Source organism: Monomorium pharaonis, chromosome 8, assembly GCF_013373865.1.
Source record: "Monomorium pharaonis isolate MP-MQ-018 chromosome 8, ASM1337386v2, whole genome shotgun sequence".
Lineage (NCBI taxonomy): Eukaryota > Metazoa > Arthropoda > Insecta > Hymenoptera > Formicidae > Monomorium > Monomorium pharaonis.
Genome location: NC_050474.1, coordinates 21,880,053 through 21,899,803, shown reverse-complemented (window position 1 = coordinate 21,899,803; position 19,751 = coordinate 21,880,053). Strand labels below are relative to the sequence as shown.

The window sequence follows — 19,751 nt, the reverse complement described above, 5'->3', positions numbered from 1 at the left end:
AATTCGATTCGTAGCGCGAATCGCAAATCATCAAGAGGACACTCGAAACGTTTCTGAACGCGTCGCTGCAATTTAAGTTCGTCACCGAATTTCATGAACCCGGCGCCTGCGTCGGGACTGAAGAGACTGCGGATGAAATTTTTCGAGCACCGGAGTGGAAAGAAGCATCTTCGACGTTTCGAAGTGGTAAATAATGGAGGGTGACGGACGGAAGTGTTGCTGCAGGCTGTTGCGACGAGGGTGGATGGGCGAAAGATGGGGGCAGCGGCGGATGGTGAGACGACGATGGAGAAAAGGATCGAAAATTGCACGGTAAACTCGTGCCACGATTTCCACCTCTCGGCGCGGTAAATTGAGAATAAACAGGCGTAGACGAGGCCGATGGAGTATTTCGCGTCTGCGAGATTCACGAAGGAATCCGGCGAAAACCGGTGTTTGATTTCACTCTCTCGCGAATAATCGATGCGAGAAGAGGGGGGAGAGGGTATCTTTCTCGCGCCAGGACTGTGAAATTTCTTCCGTATTCTGATATGGATTAAATTATAATGGATTGACAAATATGATTAGAGATTGATCAAATTTCATTACATAACATAGAATGTGAATACATGTTATTTATACATATTTAATTGCATTAAATATACGAGGGGTGTTTGAAAATTTTTGCAAACGAATACGTAAATAATGCAGGGAAGAAAAAATTATTTGCGTGATTTTCTGCGTTATCTTTTAAGTATAGAATCACCAGAATGTTTCTGCCACATCAAACGTTCTCTTCGAGGTGACAGGCAATCGCGATAGGACCTTTCCTTTTCCGAGATAGGCCCTCCCAAAGAAATCTTATCTTTGCGCGTATTTACGAACTGCTTTCTTCTGTAGCCCTTACGTATTACCTGCCGCTATCTCATTTCATCCGGTGTGGCAATATCACGCGGTAGAAACGTATATACGGAAACGTATAACGTTTCGAATTGCACGTGTTGCGTCCGTGTCTTCCCTCGCTCCGATATGGTATTGCGCTGTCGGCAAAGTCTGCGTCCTCGCATCCATCACCGGGCTAAGGTCGCCGGTAGTCAGGAAAAGACGAGGAAGACCTGCAGGCCGACAGGAGCTTCCTCCAATATCTCGACACGACGTTACGATTTGTCCGTGAACCGTATTCCGTCATCCCGAAACAAAACTCCCATCGTGCCTGATTGAGTGTCCCAAAGAAAAGTCATTGCGACTCATCAGCTGAGTAATTTTCTTGTAGAACATCAATCGTTCAATAATCTCCTGATATCGCGATACTTGATTACATTTCTCAATAAAAAAAATTAACAAGTATTTTATAATATTACTCTATCACGGAGAGATCTTTTACAGAGTTTGTGCTCTCATTGCGGTACGATTGCGCCGAAAAGGCGGGAAAGCTCGCTTTATCGTTCGGCGAGAACTGCGAAGGGCGGTTATTATTAATTGCTTCCAGAGGGTTTTACAACCGGGCGGTTAAAGCCACGGTCTTTTTTACGAGCATCGAACGGGCCGGTTTGGCTTCCCTTTTCCATCGCACCGGTGCTCTCCATCCACTCTTTTCCCGTTCCGGACACTCGACCGGAAACTTCATTTACATCGTCAGCATCTATAAAATGGATTAATTGCAGTTGGCCGTGCGACGAGTGCTGGCATGCACAGCCGACGAACGTTCGACAGATGGAATTTATCCGCGAGAAAATCACCCACAAAACTGCTCTTTATTTTCTTTTCTTTCCAAAACATATATCTTCGGATCTTCTTTCGAAATATTTATTTAATGTCGTTAAAATGATTAAATTTTGTATTTTTATAGTCTCTTAAAAAATTTATATAGGAGAATGTATATATCTATCAGCTAAAAAGATGTAGTTCTTATAAATTATGATTCTAAAAAATGTAAGACTTTCAAGTATAAATGATACAACCTAAAAATGCTAAATCTCAAACATTGATGAATAATAAAAAAAAGATAATTACAAAATTATAATTTTAAAAAGATAGAATATATTAATTGTTTTTTTAGAAATAATTCTTAGAAACTTTGATTTATTTCTTCGCAATTTTTACAAAAAAAAATAAACAATTTCTAATTACAAAGTTTCTGTTTTTTGTGCATTTTTTGTATAAATAATTTAATCTGAAATGTTAAAATTAATATTAAAGATCTGCATTGTAAAAATACAATGTATAAATTAAAAACTTATTGAAGGATAAAATAAAAATTTTTGACTTGTATTGAAAAGATAAAACATCATTACCGAGCATAAGTCAACGAGTTTTAACTGAAAGTACGCAGGAAAATGGAAATACACACAAAAGTTGTGGATCATTTAACGAATTAACAATTATAATCTACGATTAGAATTCCTGTCATTAGCATAAGCCGGCGTCAGTGGGGCCGAAAAGTTTCCGGCGTTTGTTCGCTAGTGCCAAAATAACCAGAAAGGAAGGAGTAATTTTATGCGATCGCGCTAGGAGATTATGAGGGAAAAGTAGCCGACGAAGTAGTTGAAGAATGTTAAGTCAGAGAACCTTATTATCTTACCAAGATAAATCACGAAGGAATTGAGATTCTTGTTTAATCGTAGTAATTTCAGTCGCAAACTAAAATTAAAATTAGATATAGCAAAGTTTGCTTAGTGAATCTTTTTGTTAAGAACCGACATTACTTTTAAGAAATGTCTTTACATCAACAATTGATAAAATAAGTAAATAAAAAAACGGTATTGGGTAATACAGTTTACATCAGCTTTAAACTTTCTATACGGAATGTGCGTTGGTAACAATATATAATTAATATTATATTTAATTATATAATGTAAAAGAATTATAACAAAAGCATTTTATAAGAAAAGGGAAGAAAAAGAAGAATCACTTATATATATAGTTTTTGCAAATTGCAAATATTTAATCAGCAATTAACTCACATTGATAATTGATTGTAATGACAAATGTTACAAACTCCATTTTATTTTCTTGCAAAGTAATAAATTAAATTAAAAGCAATTAATACTGATTATGATTTTGATTAGTTTCCACTAGAAGAATTAAAATATATGTAGAAAGATTTTTAATTAATTTGTAACTTTAAAAAAAGAGAAATTTCTTTTTATTTTATCTAGCGGATTTTATCCAGCGATTTTTTTACTTGCAAAGCAAATATATTTATATTTATAGCGAATTCTGCATAAAGTATCATGCAAAATACATTTGATAAACCATTTTTGTTTATTGATTTCTTCTGAAAGAACCGCGCGCGCAGATATTTATAAATTTTAGTACTAGTACTATATATTCTTTCAAAATCAATATTAAGAAAATTATCCGAGAGTACCAAGCGTCGATCATTTGCAAGTCGATGTATTATAATATATTTTCATGTTTCTCCTATAATGGTATAATCCTACATATACACAGGAATCGATTTTCTTTGATAGCATATTAACAGAGCATAAGTGGTATATTGCCGACTATATACATTTAGGTCGACTGTAGAAAATACCGATTGTAGGAAACCTTGAAGATAAGGTATCTACTGCTTAGTACGAGGTTATATTGATTTAACTCCATTGAAACTAATGAAGTTCGCATTCACTGTTCGCTGATACAGATGCCCTTACTTGTACCTATTTTAAAGAGAAAAAGATTTTTATGCATTTTTACAAAAAAGAGAGAGAAAAATTGCAAAGACAATTGATTCCTAGTATTTGAGCTTAGCAAGCTTACAAATCCTAGTACAAATATACTGCAAATATTTAATTGTACATTACATACATTTTATGTGTGGTTTTTCAGTGATAATATATATAAGAATGAAAATAGAAATAATAATAAAAATAATAATAAATAGAAACAAGATTTGTACATGTGCTTGATATAAGTGGAGTAGGATAATAAAAACTAGAAAATAATATAGACAATTTTATAGTACTATACTTTTTATTTTACACTCAATGCTAAATTGCCATACAACACGTAATTGTATGTACAATATAGAATTATTAATGCCACAATTTTATTTAAGATCTTCTCTGAAAAAATTAGTGATTTTATTTTTTAACGGTTGATTTTTATCATAACAAACATTAGATTTAATTTTATTCTGGTCAACTCTTTTGCAAAGACTTTTGTCTATACTTAATATTTTCCCGTTTGTCGAGATTTTCCATTCGTTGAATATATTTTTTAAGTTTGCGTAAACTTTATTTTCGTAACGCATATTCGAATGAATGGAATTTTGCATGGCGATTTTATTCTTGAGAGTTCGCAGTCGGGGTTGTATTTTATGATATGCCTCTTCAGCACTCAAACGGCGATCTGTTTCCTTCAGTAGAAAATTGGTACTGTTCTCCAAATCTCTTATTAAATTCTGATTGCGTTCGATCATATAAGACAGCCGACTTTTTAATTCGTCCGCATTGATCCAAGTGATTTGACTTGTCTTCATTGAACTATATGATCTACATTTCTTACCCTTTCTTCTCATCTTTCGTTCAAGTGTGGTTTGTTGTGTTTGTGAAATACAATCTTTTTGCGTTTTTGTTTGAGTATGCTGAAACATAGAATGTTATATCAAGTGAATGTATGAATAACACTTTTAATAAGAGTCTAATTGATGTAGCTGAAGCTAGCAGCCAAAGTTCGTTAAAAATCTCATAACCAGGGAGTTTTTAACATTTAATTGAATGGTGCCTCCTGTATGACGTTTGACCTCGGCCGCCTTTAGCTACATGTATAATTGCGTTTAATAGAAGTCTAAGCGTAATTTTAATGCTAAATTTGAATAACTTACAGTTTGAGTTTCGAGAAGTTTATTTTTTTTCGATAGATGCTGAGACGATGATTTATTTCTTGAAATTATATTTTGTACGATATGCTTGTGATTCAGCAATCGTTTCTTTATCGGTATTTTTTCTTCTATAATTTTTCTTTTCCTTAAAATCTTGCGAATAATTTCTTGTATATTGGCCGATACTTCATTATCCCTAAGATCAATCTGTGTAAGCACGCTATTTATTTGTAAAAGCTCTAATGCAATTTTTCCTCCATGTTGCGTAATTCCGCAACCACGTAAGCACAATGTCTTGAGCCAAAGATCATTTTTCAGCATACGTGTTAATTGTCTCAAACCGATGTCACTAAATCGATAATTTTTATCAAGTATCAGCACTCGCAATCCTTCCTCCTGTAATGCAAACATGTTAAACAGTTTGCCCGTGAAAATGTGATGTCTTCATTAGAGTAATATTTTTCATTCAATACATACCGTTGTGCGAGCATCTCCAGGTAATGCTGACTCCTTCTGACCGCTTTGTAGCAAATCGGCTTTTCTCTTTTTGAAGAACAATGACAGGCATGTTGCGCTTCTGTTAGTGAGGCAGCATGACGATAGATTTAGGATATGAAGAGTTGGATTACGTTGTAAATTTTCCAACAACATATAACAACCTGTAAAAATATGTGAAAACAAATTATTTAAATACATTTGACAAATATATTGTGGTTATTTTTATTTTATCTGGTATGGGAAGTTGAAAATAGTAGACATAAATTTGAGTTATATTAACTGTTAAAAAATTTTGATTATTTCACAAGTTTTGACCAACCTGCATCTCCTATTCGACATCTGGACAGTGACAAGCTTCGTAGATTACGATTATTTGCCAGACCATCACCGAGAATCCTTAGATACGTGGGTGCCAGAGGGATACCATCGAGCGTGAGGCTGGTGATCATCAATGAGTTCTTCAGACAGACCGCGATTGAGTGAACGAAGCATCGTAGTAGATAATTCGTGTATAAAATTGGCTGCTGTCGACCCTTGCGTGTGCATCTCCTGAACGTGCGAGCAGAATGCCAATCCATTTGCCATTTTGCGATTCACAAACTTATATATCATTTTTTGCCATTGTCATGTTTTTTAATTCTCCCTTCGATTGTCCCTTTGTTGCGGCGGAGCACCTGCAAGCTTAAACTTACTGGGAGTAGTATCCGAAAAAAACGTAGGTAATCATGTATTTAATTTTGCTTTTCAAACACATTCGAATATTTTTTACAAAAATTTGAGAAAAATATTAAAACTGAGATTCTAAAATAATTTAATTCTTTATATTAAATTATACTACAAAAATTTACATATGTTAGGTGTACTTTTGAATATATAAAATTAGCAAAAAAAGTTATTTTATTTGTCGTTTTGCTTTTCACAATCTTACTTTGTATTTTAAATATTTTATATAAAAAATTTAAACATAATTTTCTGTTATATATATGGCAAAAAGTATGATTTCATAATTATACATCTTCTGATTTTAAGTATCTTCTTATGTAATTAAGAATTTCAAAATTAAAAAATGTACTTTTAATTAAGTACCAAAGCAGTTTAATAATTTATGTTAAAAAATATATTTACTAAATTAATAAGTTTTCAATATTTTTTAATTACCGTAATTTTATAAGTTTCTTTTCTGTATCTATTTTCTCTCTAATCTTTTTGCGGCAATCTTGACTATATCCGTAAATTTTGGACAGACTTCGATCTTGCATTATACTGTTCAATAGAGGCGACCAATCTTCCAAATTTACATGATCGACACAAAATCGCAAGCAGTTCTTTTGCAGATACATTTGTATCATCGGCAAAGGCTTTACACTTTTTTCGTAACATAGTACCTTCATTAAAGATATGTCATACATTATATTTTTATATAAAAAATTATAATGATTAACAAGTAATTAAACAGAAGCAATCAATCTATACTCTGCATCAAATTTAGAAAATTTTATATTCTTAGAAAATATCTTAATAATTATTTTATATTTTTATAAATAGTAAAGTAAATTTTCTATAAAGAGAGTTTTTAAGTTAAAATAACTAAATTAAAAAATAATTTTATGTTCAAACAAATAACAAACCTTATATGTATGTTCAAATAATTTATTAGGATTTTTTTCTTTGCAGTTTTGCATAATGTCATGTATAATTTTACCTGATCATAAATTTTATTCTCTAACAACCTATAATTTTTCCCCTAATACCGTTTTCACAAAAATTCGGAAAATGACGCGTTTTAAATGCATGAAGATATTAATGTAAAAATATCGAACATTTGAATGCGTACAAAAAGATTCACTCCTAAAAAAAGCATAAAATCGATAGTCGAATCTGTTAAAATGTCACCGCTTCATCGCGACGCTGATTAGTTCTTTTGCTGAGCTAACTTCGTGAGAGGCTGTCGTCGCCGAATTAGCAAAATAATTTGTATAGATGGTCTATAAAATTATCATTGCAATTTATTTTTAAAAAGTAAAAAATAAAATAGCGCTTTGTTAAATAGCGCGTACGAAACGCGAGTCTGTGATGTCTAATTTCTTTAAATTTTATGTCGTATTACTTATAATTCTACTTTTATACAATAGAAACACATAACAGGAACTATTAGAGAAAAGAATAATTGCTATTATACAAAGCAATTTCAACTGTTCTTACGAATGTATAATACTTGGGTATCTCAAGCCACGTGCACCAATTGAGGACTCGCATTAAGAAGCATCGTGTTAAAAGCAACGGATAAGAAGTGAAATAGATACACAAACGCAGCGATGAGCTCTTGCGCAAAGATAACTTACGTCACGGAAATTCTAAAACGACCCTAAATAGTCGCTGTATAAAAAACGGCGCTGTGTTAAGTGATTAAATTTACAGTGATAATTCCCCGACATCTTGTATTTGCTACTCGCAAATTCTACCTATCCCTCCCTCTATTGTCTGTGAGTATTATCGGCTTAAAATCACCGCTTATCGTTCAAACACGCGCGGATCTTTCGTATACTGATCCCCGTTGTATGTTTAAATACTACTCAAATAACTGTAGCATCCTTTTAAATGAAGACACGAGATAGATAGATGACGGGAGACGCGTAGAAGACTTTGAACGAACAAGATATGCAGATTTCAAAGACGTCCTCGAGAAATCGTACAATTTAGCCAGTGAGTCTGAGGCCACTGTGCTGCCTACATCCGATTCTGTCTTCATTAAAATCTCGCGCACACCTCGAAGCGCTGTGCCGCCTGACAAAGCGTATGAGTGCCCGCGATTCGTACTATTAGCCACTGTGAAATCGTCAACGTCGTCATCGCCGTCGCAATCCTTATACGTGACATCGCCAGAGTCTTCGACAAGAAAAGTTTTCACCTCTGTCCCATTATCTTCGTGTCGGCCGTCGAAATACGTCGCTTACAAATATGCCGACGTGTCGGGAGTTCGCGTGGAGCCGCGTCTGACCGAGTGTTCCGTATCTATTTGCCATATCTACTTCAGCGCGAACGTTTCGGAGAAAAAAGATCTCTCGCGTACTGCACTGCGCAGCTTAACGAGGCTACAAAAGTTTGATCTTCTCAGACGTAAGGATCGCCTTTTCCAGTGCGAAGATCCATTTTGGACGACCTACGATCGTCCGAAGCGTCGTATTAAAAAACATGCGATAGGCACGCTCAGTAAACGTACGTACATGCTTGTACAAACGCACTGGCCTGTTATCATTGTTTATTTCCGAGGGCAATTAACGGCTTTATTCTTATTTATCGAACAATTTAAGTATACCACCAAATCGATTATTAAATGTATGCATTTTAATTTTGTTATCTTGACGTGCCGAATTTTGACACATGATCCGTTATATTTGAAATTCACAAATAATAATATTTTTTCATAAATCTTTTCAATATATATATATATGTTAATGTGTTCTAAGATATCAAATAGGAACTTAATATTATTAGGTAACATAAAAAGTTATTTTGCACAGACATTTAATAATTAAATTTATTAACTGATTAATATATGCCTTATAAATAAATAAAAAACAATTTAAATTGTCATCAATTATATTTTTATGTAAAAAAAGAATAGTTACTGATTTCATTTTTAATATTTTTTTATAATATAGGTATGAAAAAAATCGCAAAAAATGAAAATTTTAATTTTTATTAAAAGATTTTTTCTGTTTCTTTAACTTTAAACTTTAAATATTCGTATCTCTCGGTATACTAGGAACTACAGACTTGCATCATTATGAAAACAGTGCCCCCGGTTTATTATGCACATAACACTATTTGCCCATTTCATGCCCACGCATAATCGGACGAATTACGTGAACGGCTATCTCGCGCAGAACATCTCTAATTGCGCACGCCGAGGATCGTGGCTGCCAAGCTGATACAGCTATTTGAGATGCGTCGCGGAACTTTTGAATTACATGTGTAGACACTTTCGGCAGGAGATAAGATAAAGCGAACTGGGGAAAATTGTACTGACGTATGACCCCGTGCACGCGAAATCTTCGCCTCGGTCTTGACGCGCGCTCAATTCCGTATTAATCGTCAACGGTTGCAGAGTTTTTATATTTCGGTTCGTCTCATCGGCGGGCAAGCGTTTGATCTGGCTTTTCAATGACCAATTAGCAACTGTCACGCTTTGTGGACGTAACGAACCGTTTATTTAATTCATTTAAAAGTGAAAGAAGCTCCAAGTGATTGAAAAAATCCCGGTCGACTCGGCATAAATTTCATCGACACATTCGCTCGTTTAATCGAGCGACTTAAAGCGATTTAACATATCGTCTCAAAGTGATTTGGTCTCAGTTTTGTTAGTGCAATCCTTTATATATGTTAATTAATGTAAAATACTATTCTCACAATCAATGTTTGGGTTATGCAAAATCAGTGCGCAGAGGATTGTTTCCTTCGCTCTTGAGATAAGCAAATTGATATGGTGCAAGCATGAGCGTGCATTTTTACACACACACGCGTGCACAGTAAGCACACATGTCACTTTAATCATTTTGAATTCTCAGCAATTTTATTCTTTTCTAAATGAAAAAGAGAAGATTTCGCTTGTACCAATCGCTTTCGATGAGAGGTAACCTAACGATACTTGTCACGGCTGTCATTGACGATTCAAAATGTGGCCGGATGCTTTACAAAGTTTCCGACGATGTGAAAAATAGCACGGAGCCCCACCGCGAACTGAGAGCTCGTCTTAAGAATGGGATGCAAGATTAGCATACTGGAGTGCATGAGACACAAAGTCGAGCAAGAGAAAAGTATATCGTCGGGAACCAGCAGTTCTCTCGTTACAAGCGGTATGTTGTTTTTCTTTCCTCCTTGTTTTTCTCGAATACGTTACATTTTATTAGAAGATAAATTTACATATTTATAAAACTTAAATTTATCCACACAGTTGAGAAAAAATATTTTTTCATATAACAATGTAAAACTATATATAATTTTTTATTGTGAAGATAGACACAATTAATAATTTATTTCACACTTCACACGGCTATAAATTTAAAAAAATATTCCTGCGGTGTTAATAATTTAAATTTAAAGAATGATTGCAATACAATAGCTGAAAGCTTGTATTATATTATAATTAATATATTTGATCGATAAACAATAAAAAGATGTAATGTAAGTAATTTAACGATCACATTAACTATTTCTCAATAATCTCAATGAGTGGCACTGTGAAAACCTATAATCAACGTACAGTTTCTGATTAAACTTTTGACGCTTAAATGTCTCCTACTGATTGCAAAATATAATCGGTTCTTGGATACACGTGATATATGACTGGAGAACGTCAAACGTCGAAGCATAGTAATCTTCTGTCGAAGGTCGAATTCTGGATGGCTACGTGCTTGCTCCTTGTTTGTTTGGTATAACTCGTTTACGGCTGTAATAGTATTCGAAAAGTAATAGTATTCGAGAATTTATTTTTTAAATGATTATTTCTATCTTTCCGCGTTGCACTAACTTAATATATATCTCGCATATATGCTTCGATCGGTAGCAGAGTCGGTACTTTTGGAATTTTTAATATAAATGTACATTTTTTAATGTTTGTTTAAATTTTACATTATTGTTAACATTTTCATAATTATGTCACTACATGGATGTGCATTGTATTATCATGCGACATGTGTCAACAAATTTCAGAATCACGTACATGTGATAAGAGTATTACAATTATCTATGATATTATTTTCGTCTAAACAGTAGAAGCTTCTGATCACAAGAAAAATAATTTTTATTATGCTTGTTTTACTTTTTACTGCATTGCTTTTTAACACAATACTTCTTATATTTTAAATAATATATGCCTTAAGGATAAAGTATTTAAATGAACCATTTCTTCTTAAAAATGTATAAAACGTTTTAATATTTATTAAATAATAATTAGTATTATTAATAACAATAAATTGCCAATTATTTTAATTTTTATTACGAACTATTGATCGTAATAATAAGTTTTTTTCTATTATAATAGAAGAAAATTGTTATCTGGATATTTTTATAGTGAAACGAGATTTTACTTGTTGAAATAAAATGTTTATTTCTTCCTCTGATTTTCTAACCGTAATGACGTTAACAAAAGTTGAACGATCAAATCGAAATCGCATTACCGCGCGTCTGTCTGATGGATGCCTTTCATGAAAGAGGTAGAAAGAAAGAACGGGGGGAAGGTGGGCCTCAGGTAACAGTCATTCTCCTTGACCTAGTCTACGACTGATCACGGCGTGCGTGTGCCGACTGGAGTCATCGTTCGAGACATGAATTAATCGAACATGCGAATCCAGAGAGCAACGCTTTTCTAGTTCTTCGATTTAGGAGTTTGCACAACACAATGTCGAGTCGGCATAATATTTCGCTCTCAAGGATCTATTCTAGGACAAAAGGCAAATCGTTCTCCAACGATCTCAAGGAGATTTTTCTAATTCTATTACTTCCATTAATTCTACACATCTCTGTGACTTCTTTAAGCTCGAATTGATTATTTTTCAATAATCATTTAATAATCTTTTGATAATAATTAGCCAAATTTTTCTAAAAATTTATTTTTCCAACCTTGTCTTTTCTAAATTTGTCTTTGTAGATATGCAATCAGAATTTTATTTCTAGCTTTTATTTTTCATTTCGTGATTAGTACTCTATGCTTATTTTTAGTAACGACCATCATTTTTTTGTAACTTCTATAAGAAAAAATTGAGGTTTATTAGGCATTATTTAAATTGCTAAAGCCAATGTCGTGAGCGTACATGTTCTGCGGAGATTACGTAAACCAGACGTTTTATTCGTTCCTTTCTTTACTATTGTTGTAATACAGTGGTTTGCTAATACATATTTTATAGTCACATATGCACAAGTTCAGTTACATGCAACGTATCAGTATTCCAAGTTGTAAAGGTACATTATCCAATATTTCTATCATCTAGATATGTAAATGCAATGTGAGGAACTTTATTGATCTCGCGTCGATTCGAGAGCTTATTAAATGTTTTAAGACATTAGTTGATTTAGTTGCTTATTGGTGACAAGTATTTACACGTAGATATTATTTACAGATGCAACAGAGACCGACAGGGACCAAGACAATCTGTATCTCGCGTTCAACAAGAACCATTTTATCACCGAAGAGGATGATCTCAAAATAGCGCAACGTTAGTTAATTATTAATTGTTACATAAAGTTATATATATGAAACTTTAGAAGGCATCATATAAGTACTTACATTTTATATAATCTAAAATCATGAATTCGATTTTTATATTATCAACATTGACGTTTATATGCGCGTACTTTCTTTTTCAATTAATTTAATTACATAAATTTTATTGATATTTAAATCCACTCCTATAAATTGCTTAACTAATATTGATGATATTTATTATGATATTTTTGCACTCTTATGAACACGTAAGCAAGCTACAGGTGGCTTGAATTTTTATCTTATCAAATCTAAGATTGTTGAAATAAGGAATTTATTTAAATGCTCATGGCAACGGAACTCATTGAACTCATTTTAGCCGAAACAATTGTTATATAATTGTTATTTAAATATTTAATTTTTAAATTATGAGCAAATATTTGTGCGCATATTTTTTTAGACAGAATTAATTTTGCTCTTTTAATTTAATTACGTGTTATGTAATTATAACTCTACACACATATACACACAATTTTTAAATAATTCAATTTTTTGTACTTTTTAATATCAAAAGTGTTTAATCTTTATGTATGCCTTAGTTTTTGTGTGTATAATACTATATTAATAATTCTTTTGTTGAATGGCGGATTTGTTCCTAATTCTCTCATTCTACTTCGTAAAATCGCGTTTTACTTTTTTTTGAAACTCAGTTTAACGTGATACATATTTCTGTTGCGTTAAATGGACCTGCAGTATCTCTGGTCTCCCCGACGACGCTATCGCGTTGCTCTTGGGGCCAGTGAGTCTCGAGCAGAATTTTAACTTGGTCGATTCGGTACTCTCGGTCAGTCGCTGTCTTTGGGCCGCAAACGACACATCGTTCGGCGCACACGTATACCGATTTTTATCGTGGTTTTAATCTATTTGCGATTTTAACGCCCGCGAACAACGTCGAAACAAGTTGTACTTCAGTGTCGTTAATTGTGAAATATTGTGAAACTAACTATTTAGAGTGCATGTGTTATTTAGGAATAAATTTCGATTACATCTTTAAACATTCTCAACATATTTAAATAATGAGGTGTAACGATGGGAATCAAACATTAAAAGAATGTACGCAAAATTTCTTAACTTAATATAAATGTATTTAAGGCTCTCTAAAAAATATGAAGATCTTTAATAACACTTTTTAATTGAGATTTTGCTATGAAAAATTGCTAGTAAAATTCTGAAAAGATTAAGCTAATAAAGATAGCTTTAATTTTTATTTTTATTTTGTGATTTTATCTATACTCCATTAGAAACAAATATATATTAGATTTTTATATTTTAATATATTATACATAATGTTTTAATATGAAAAGTTGTGAAATAATTCACAATTAAAATTATACAATTATTTTTTGGACAATCTTGATCTTTGGAACAGAAATAATCTACTGACCGACTTATTTAAATCTATACAACTGACTCAGTATCTCAAAAATTAATGATTGATAAGACTTTTCGTCGATTACTTGCATAAATTTAAATTATATCAATTATATAAAACTTGACCTAAAATAAATCACTTTAATATTTTAGGATAAATATGTTTAATCTTTGAATTAAAGTGCTTAATATATATGCATATTTCTCTTTGGAGCACTTGATTTTTATATTATTTATAAATTGCCGAGACGCGCGTACTGAATTCTCTTTGCAAATATATTAATTATATACATCATCTGAAAACAACAAGTATACTTTATTACATTTTTATGCGAGTAAATAATTTTTATTTTTGTTTTTAATTTATTTGATTTTAATAATAACATATGACAAAAAATATTTCTAATTAATAATATATATATAAATATAAAATGAGATTTAAATAATTGAAATTAGTTACAGCTTTAGAGAATGTAAAAATTTTTTTTTTTAGTGTGGATTTCAGTGATCATTTTAAAGACAAATTTTTTGAAAATGTTTAATGTGGACATTGACGTATAATAACATAACGTTATTGGCATAATGAAAGCAAACGCAAAGAAATATAGTTTGAAACAGTGCGAGATCACGTAGCTCCGCTTAACTCAATGATTGCAAGGCCGAAAGCATAATTCATATGGCATCGCCGCCGAATGAGTATTTCTTCCCAAGCGAGGACGAAGACAGCTTGGAGGATGAATTATTTCCAGATCATTTATTCGGTGCGTAAATGATCGTGTCTTACCCAATCTCTTAAGCACCATTCTGCTTCCATCAAATATGCGCGCGCACATTACGCAATTATTTTGTAATAAAGCATGTTATCCTGCAAAATAGAATAAGCTTTCAAAAAATTGGGACAAATATCTATCTTGTCTATTAAATCCAATTGACTTTTAATTGCAATAAATGTCACTATGACCCATAAACCCCATAGATACGCACATAGAATAGGTGTACTAACAAGCTTCGTTATCATAATTACTGATGCATTAACAACTGAATCACGTTAATTGATAGATTGAGCGCGGCTAGAAAAATATCCGATATATGTATACGAATACATGTGAATAGAGTATATCAGCTTTATTACATGGAATCAAGCACGGCTTTAGAGTCGACAGACCTTCAATTATGATGCTATGGTCACGCTTAGCAACTACCTGTTGCTAAAAAATTTCTATTATTTGAAAGAACACTCGTCCGAGTTATGAAATTGATTATAATTGAATTAAATATTCGATTCAATTGTTTCAGGTAAAACGGATGCGTTTGATATTGTGGCTGAAAAGGATGAAAAAACACTCTTTGAGGACGCCACACACGATGAGAACGGAGATTACCTGACCATTGTAAGTTACTTTCTCATTATCACCTAAAAATACAAATATTTTAAATGTCATTTTTCTACTTTCTATAAATTGCTTGATGAATTAAATATGAAGCAATAAACGATTAGTTTATCTATAGTATTTCTGTTCTAATAACAAAGTTATTACTATTACTCTGTAAATAATTGATATGTTACACAACATGCAAAACTCTCGTTACATTTCATTAAGACAAGTCTTTAAGTTGAATTATTATTTTTAACTACTTGTTAATATAACAAGTTTCAAATATATTGTCTCGGCTACGCAAGACCAGACTGGCTATACCAGACGTTGCGATGATATTTTATTGGGCTTTTCGAGAAAGCGGCATGTAGGTTAATATCACGCAGAAAGACAATGCACTTGACGATAGATGACGCGGTTTGTGACGTAGGCGTGCGTTATCATATTTCTATTAATCGAGTCTGCTATCTGGACTCTTTCATATTCGTGATCAGAGATAAGGATCTCGTAAGCATTGTTCTACTTTACATTTTTAAAAATAGATAAGAGGTAGGCTAATTTTCGTCACATCGATCGTCGTTATTTTTTCTAACTTCTAATGATATTACTATCTTAATGTAGAAAATATATTAAGGATTATATTAATTGTCCAGCAAGTCAATAATGAAAATATCTACGAGTATGTAATGTTGTTTTTAATATTGTATTTATATCAAAATCTCAAGATTCAAAATTAAACTACATTAAACGATGAATCAAAATTATATATTTAATAATTATTTTTACATAGCCTTGTATAAAGTTTCGTTATAAATACTTATCTAAATATTCGATCTAAATGTCTGTTTCAATTCGTTATATGTATATGTGATATGAAAATATATTGTTATCATCGTTCTTTTTTACTTCTATATCTCTGTCATGATTTGCTTCTTTTTAACTTTTAGATGAAAGAGTATCTTTAAAAATTATCAATTATATTACTATTTATAGATAAAATGTTGATGCAATTGTTCAGATTTTATGACGAATTTTTAATGTGGCAGATAGAAAATTGACATTATCTAACAAAGAGAAAGTACACGAAAAAAAAAAGATCCATGCGGAAGCGTGCGCATAAATAGCTCGAAAAGGGAGAGACGGCGCAAGTCCCGCTCGCAGGGAATATTCAATCGTTAAGGGAACGCAACGAAAGGAAAAAAAAGAGGTGGAAAAAAAACGGAGAAATAATCTACCGAAGAGCGGCCGTCAGCCCTCTCCGTTCTCACAGGGTTCCCGTCGGAAAAACTCGCAATCAAGGTCCCCCTCCGCCCCGCGATAAAAGCTTCGCGAGTAGTGATTCTAAATATACGTGCGTTTTTCTGCGTATCGCTGACGCGGCTTTCCAGCCGAGACCAACCCTTTCAATAATTCGCGCGACGTTTACCGCAAAGTTTCGCGCGGGGGTGACGACGGGGTAATGCTCGATCGGCTTGATAGTCATCTGTTTCCCAATGGTCCGATTAAATATGAAAATTGCTCGGGCGCGCTTCAACGTCGCGGGCATAAACGCCGGCTGAATAATTGATTCGCGGCGCGCAATCGCGGTGAGTACGAGCTCGCTCATTTCGCTGGTTCTCCTCGACGAGTCAAGATCTCGCCGCTCGGGGAACGGTGGCTATAGACAAGTCTATAGACTGTCTATAGACGACGGTCTCTGGACGAGCGCGAGCGGCCAGATGAGGAATGACAGTCGGAACAGGCGAGCTGCTGCTTGTAAAGTATGCGGATAAGTAACGCTTGTAAAGTAACGCGGCGCGCGATTGTCGCGGGCATTTTGGGCTGTCCGATAAAAGAGAGGTGTCGATTACATTTACGCGTCGCACGCGGGAAATGCGACGCCAAAGCGGGAAAATCGATCGCGCGGCACGGCTCGGAGCCCCGTGAAGAGTGCAGAGTTGCGAAACTTTCTATTGCTTTTTCCGACGAGCGACAGAAGAGTTTCCGATCTTCGGATGCGAACGGGAGTTATATAGTTTGTCTGTGCGATCAGAAGAAGTGTCTATAACAATAAGTTGACCAGACGCACAGTTTTTGGAACGTGTTCGAGCGCGACGATGTCACTGCTTTGTCTTATTCATCTCTCGCCGTCGTTCCCCTCTGTTAATCGTTGTCTCTCGAACGTGCTCGTACTTATGCATTCGCTATAATCCGCGAGCGCGATAGCAATCCTCGGAGTTGTCACGCACGGCAATTATTCTGATTGAATTATCGGCGGGTGCGGTGTTTTGTGAAAAGTTAGACGAAGTTTGATACTATAAGCTGGAAGCGAGCACGTTACAGCAGTAAGTTAAACGTTAAACAAGTGCGATGCATTTAACTACCTGTTGATAAAAGAGTACGAATTTTTCGCGACGTTTCCGCACAAAATTTTTGACTCACCGTGCCCGGCAATCGTTTTCTATATTGCTTCCCCTGATTTTGTCCAGACGCACGATTGTAAGATAATTGCAATTGTCACTCGCGTTTATTCACCGTCATGTCTATAAGAGGGAAAGAGACGTTGATTAATACAGCGAAGTGGCTCGCGACGAATCGATAGTGAATAACCGCTGTCTATTCTGTCGCAAGAAGCTTTTTTCTCGATCGCAAAACTTTCCCTACCTGAAGCAGACGAACTTTTCTATTCTTCCTAACGGGTTTACCCCCGTTGGACAATTAAAAAAACGAATATCCACGAGTACCACGCACTCCACAATGTAACGTAGCCTTTTTTTAAATTAGCAGCAATGTTCGGAGCGCACAAAAAGAAATTGAGAGGACGTGATATTCCAAGCTGACCATAAAATGTCTCTCTGTAATTCCGTATTTGATCACAGAGTAACCACGAGTGATCGGCTATAAAGACGCAAATGGTATTTGAAAGCCGTTACTTATTTGTTAATGGCAAAATTCAACTATTGCAAATTTACGATAATCATGATAAATTTGAGTTTATTTTATTAGAAACATAAATAAATTCAAATTTCACAGAGCAAGTTTTATTATGAAGATAGATTACAAATTTAATATTATAAGGGTGCACAAATTTTTTTGAAAAATAATGGAGGTCTAATAATTTTTTCTTGAAATAAAAATGCATATGGTGTAATATCATCATCATTGTATGTATACGCGTATGTATGCACGTTATTTCAAGTGCACGATAAAATTTGATATCGCTTATTTATAAATGTTTTTCCGTAGGATAAAGTTTTATCCCTCTCTCTTGGCTTCTCCTCATAAAAACCACTATCATTATAGGAACTCTGATAGGCGCGCAGACGTCTTATCGATAGACGACTTCTGCTTCTGATACATCATCGAATACATCGATCTGTCGACCGATAATCAGAGTTATGAGGATCTTCTCTTTAAACGTATCATCCTCTGTGCTTCTCGCAATAGTTTGATAAAGTTAAGCATTGGTGGTAAAATATGAAATATTTTTTACAAGACGGCCAGGAAAAAGTACAAGTAAAAGTATAAGTAAAAAAGTATATCTAAAAGACATTTTTTAATTACACAAGTATAAATTAATTTTCAAAAATATAAACAAAAAAACAAATGTCACACGGAATAATTAATATCAAACTGCTGAACTGTGCACAGTGTGATGCATCCTCTCGATGTGGTGCATCCGTGCAGTTGTTATTTTGCTTTTACGATCTATGCTAACAAGACATTGAAAAATGAATAGACGATTGATCGGTGCTTTATGTTTGTAACGAGACTGTAACGTTCACAAGGAAGAATTGTGGACATGGTGCAGTAGTATCTTTAGTATCGTGTGCAGAAGAGGTGATATATTAGAAATAAGATTCAAGTGGCAGATAGCGAAAAATTGATTTCGCAACTGATGGTACGCATTAACAGCACTAATTTATGTATCGTCACTTCTAGTGCGATTTTTATATATTTATAATTTTATTTTCTAGAAGAGTTTATTGGGAGTAATAAAAATTAACTATTCTCTAAATCACATAAATATGTTCTGATGTATCTCTAGTGCAGTATAAACGCACATGTCCTTTAAAACAATCAAGAGCAATAATACTAATAATACTTGTTTTAAAATCGATTTTTATCAATTTGAAGTATACATAGAATCGTTGATATCGTCACATCTTTGACCTATACAGGTTAAAGTAGTACGATTTGACAATTAATTTGCAAATGAAGGATCAAGTTACGTATAGAACCGTAAAAAATGGAGAAGCGTCTCCGCGTGCGCGTCGTCGAGCGAAAATTTACAAACTACTTGAATCAATGTATCTAGATAAAGAAGAACCAGTATGTATCCACTGATATCGACGCATTAATGTTAAGTCTCTGATTAGATTTCACGATAAATAAAGGCCATGTTACTCATGACAAACACGCACAAATTACGAAAAAAGAGTAACTGATATAAATTCTTTTA

The 19,751-nt window shown here is 33.6% G+C and overlaps 3 protein-coding genes and 1 long non-coding RNA gene across 14 annotated transcripts in view; 2 read left to right on the top strand and 2 right to left on the bottom strand.

Annotated features, from left to right (window-relative positions):
* LOC105833181 (high affinity cAMP-specific and IBMX-insensitive 3',5'-cyclic phosphodiesterase 8) overlaps positions 1 to 19,751 on the top strand; it is a 42,881-nt gene that overhangs the window by 13,913 nt on the left and 9,217 nt on the right. Inside the window, exons 2-4 of one of the 11 annotated variants that reach the window (XM_036291361.1) lie at positions 12,421 to 12,516; positions 14,428 to 14,695; positions 15,231 to 15,325. In XM_036291361.1, coding sequence (XP_036147254.1) covers positions 14,611 to 14,695; positions 15,231 to 15,325 — 180 coding nt within the window. In that variant the 5' untranslated portion in view covers positions 12,421 to 12,516; positions 14,428 to 14,610. The other 10 variants (XM_012674746.3, XM_012674916.3, XM_012675082.3 and 7 more) reach the window with 10 other exon arrangements.
* On the bottom strand, positions 3,936 to 7,918 carry LOC105833115 (protein Cep78 homolog). Its single transcript, XM_036291363.1, has 6 exons — positions 6,931 to 7,918; positions 6,461 to 6,687; positions 5,622 to 5,993; positions 5,282 to 5,463; positions 4,808 to 5,200; positions 3,936 to 4,567 (listed from the first exon to the last, which is right to left on the bottom strand). The coding sequence occupies exons 3-6, from the start codon at positions 5,878 to 5,880 to the stop codon at positions 4,031 to 4,033; spliced, it is 1,371 nt and encodes a 456-aa protein (XP_036147256.1). The 5' UTR covers positions 5,881 to 5,993; positions 6,461 to 6,687; positions 6,931 to 7,918; the 3' UTR covers positions 3,936 to 4,030.
* Positions 7,507 to 9,967, top strand: LOC118646948. The gene is made up of 3 exons (XM_036290908.1): positions 7,507 to 7,521; positions 7,918 to 8,518; positions 9,899 to 9,967. Exons 1-3 carry the CDS (start codon positions 7,507 to 7,509, stop codon positions 9,937 to 9,939), a joined length of 657 nt encoding a protein of 218 aa, XP_036146801.1. The 3' UTR covers positions 9,940 to 9,967.
* On the bottom strand, positions 14,415 to 17,816 carry LOC114254237. Its single transcript, XR_004964427.1, has 2 exons — positions 17,732 to 17,816; positions 14,415 to 15,348 (listed from the first exon to the last, which is right to left on the bottom strand). It is a non-coding gene; the product is annotated as an uncharacterized LOC114254237 (long non-coding RNA).

Coding starts and splice junctions, on each gene's coding strand:
- LOC105833115 (XM_036291363.1), bottom strand. CDS start 5,880: ATGGATTGGCATTCTGCTCGCACGTTCAGGAGATGCACACGCAAGGGT. Junction 5,464..5,621: donor ATGTCGAATAGGAGATGCAG/GTTGGTCAAAAC, acceptor ATATTTTTACAG/GTTGTTATATGTTGTTGGAA. Junction 4,568..4,807: donor AACTTCTCGAAACTCAAACT/GTAAGTTATTCA, acceptor TCTATGTTTCAG/CATACTCAAACAAAAACGCA.
- LOC118646948 (XM_036290908.1), top strand. Junction 8,519..9,898: donor GATAGGCACGCTCAGTAAAC/GTACGTACATGC, acceptor TAAATGAAAAAG/AGAAGATTTCGCTTGTACCA.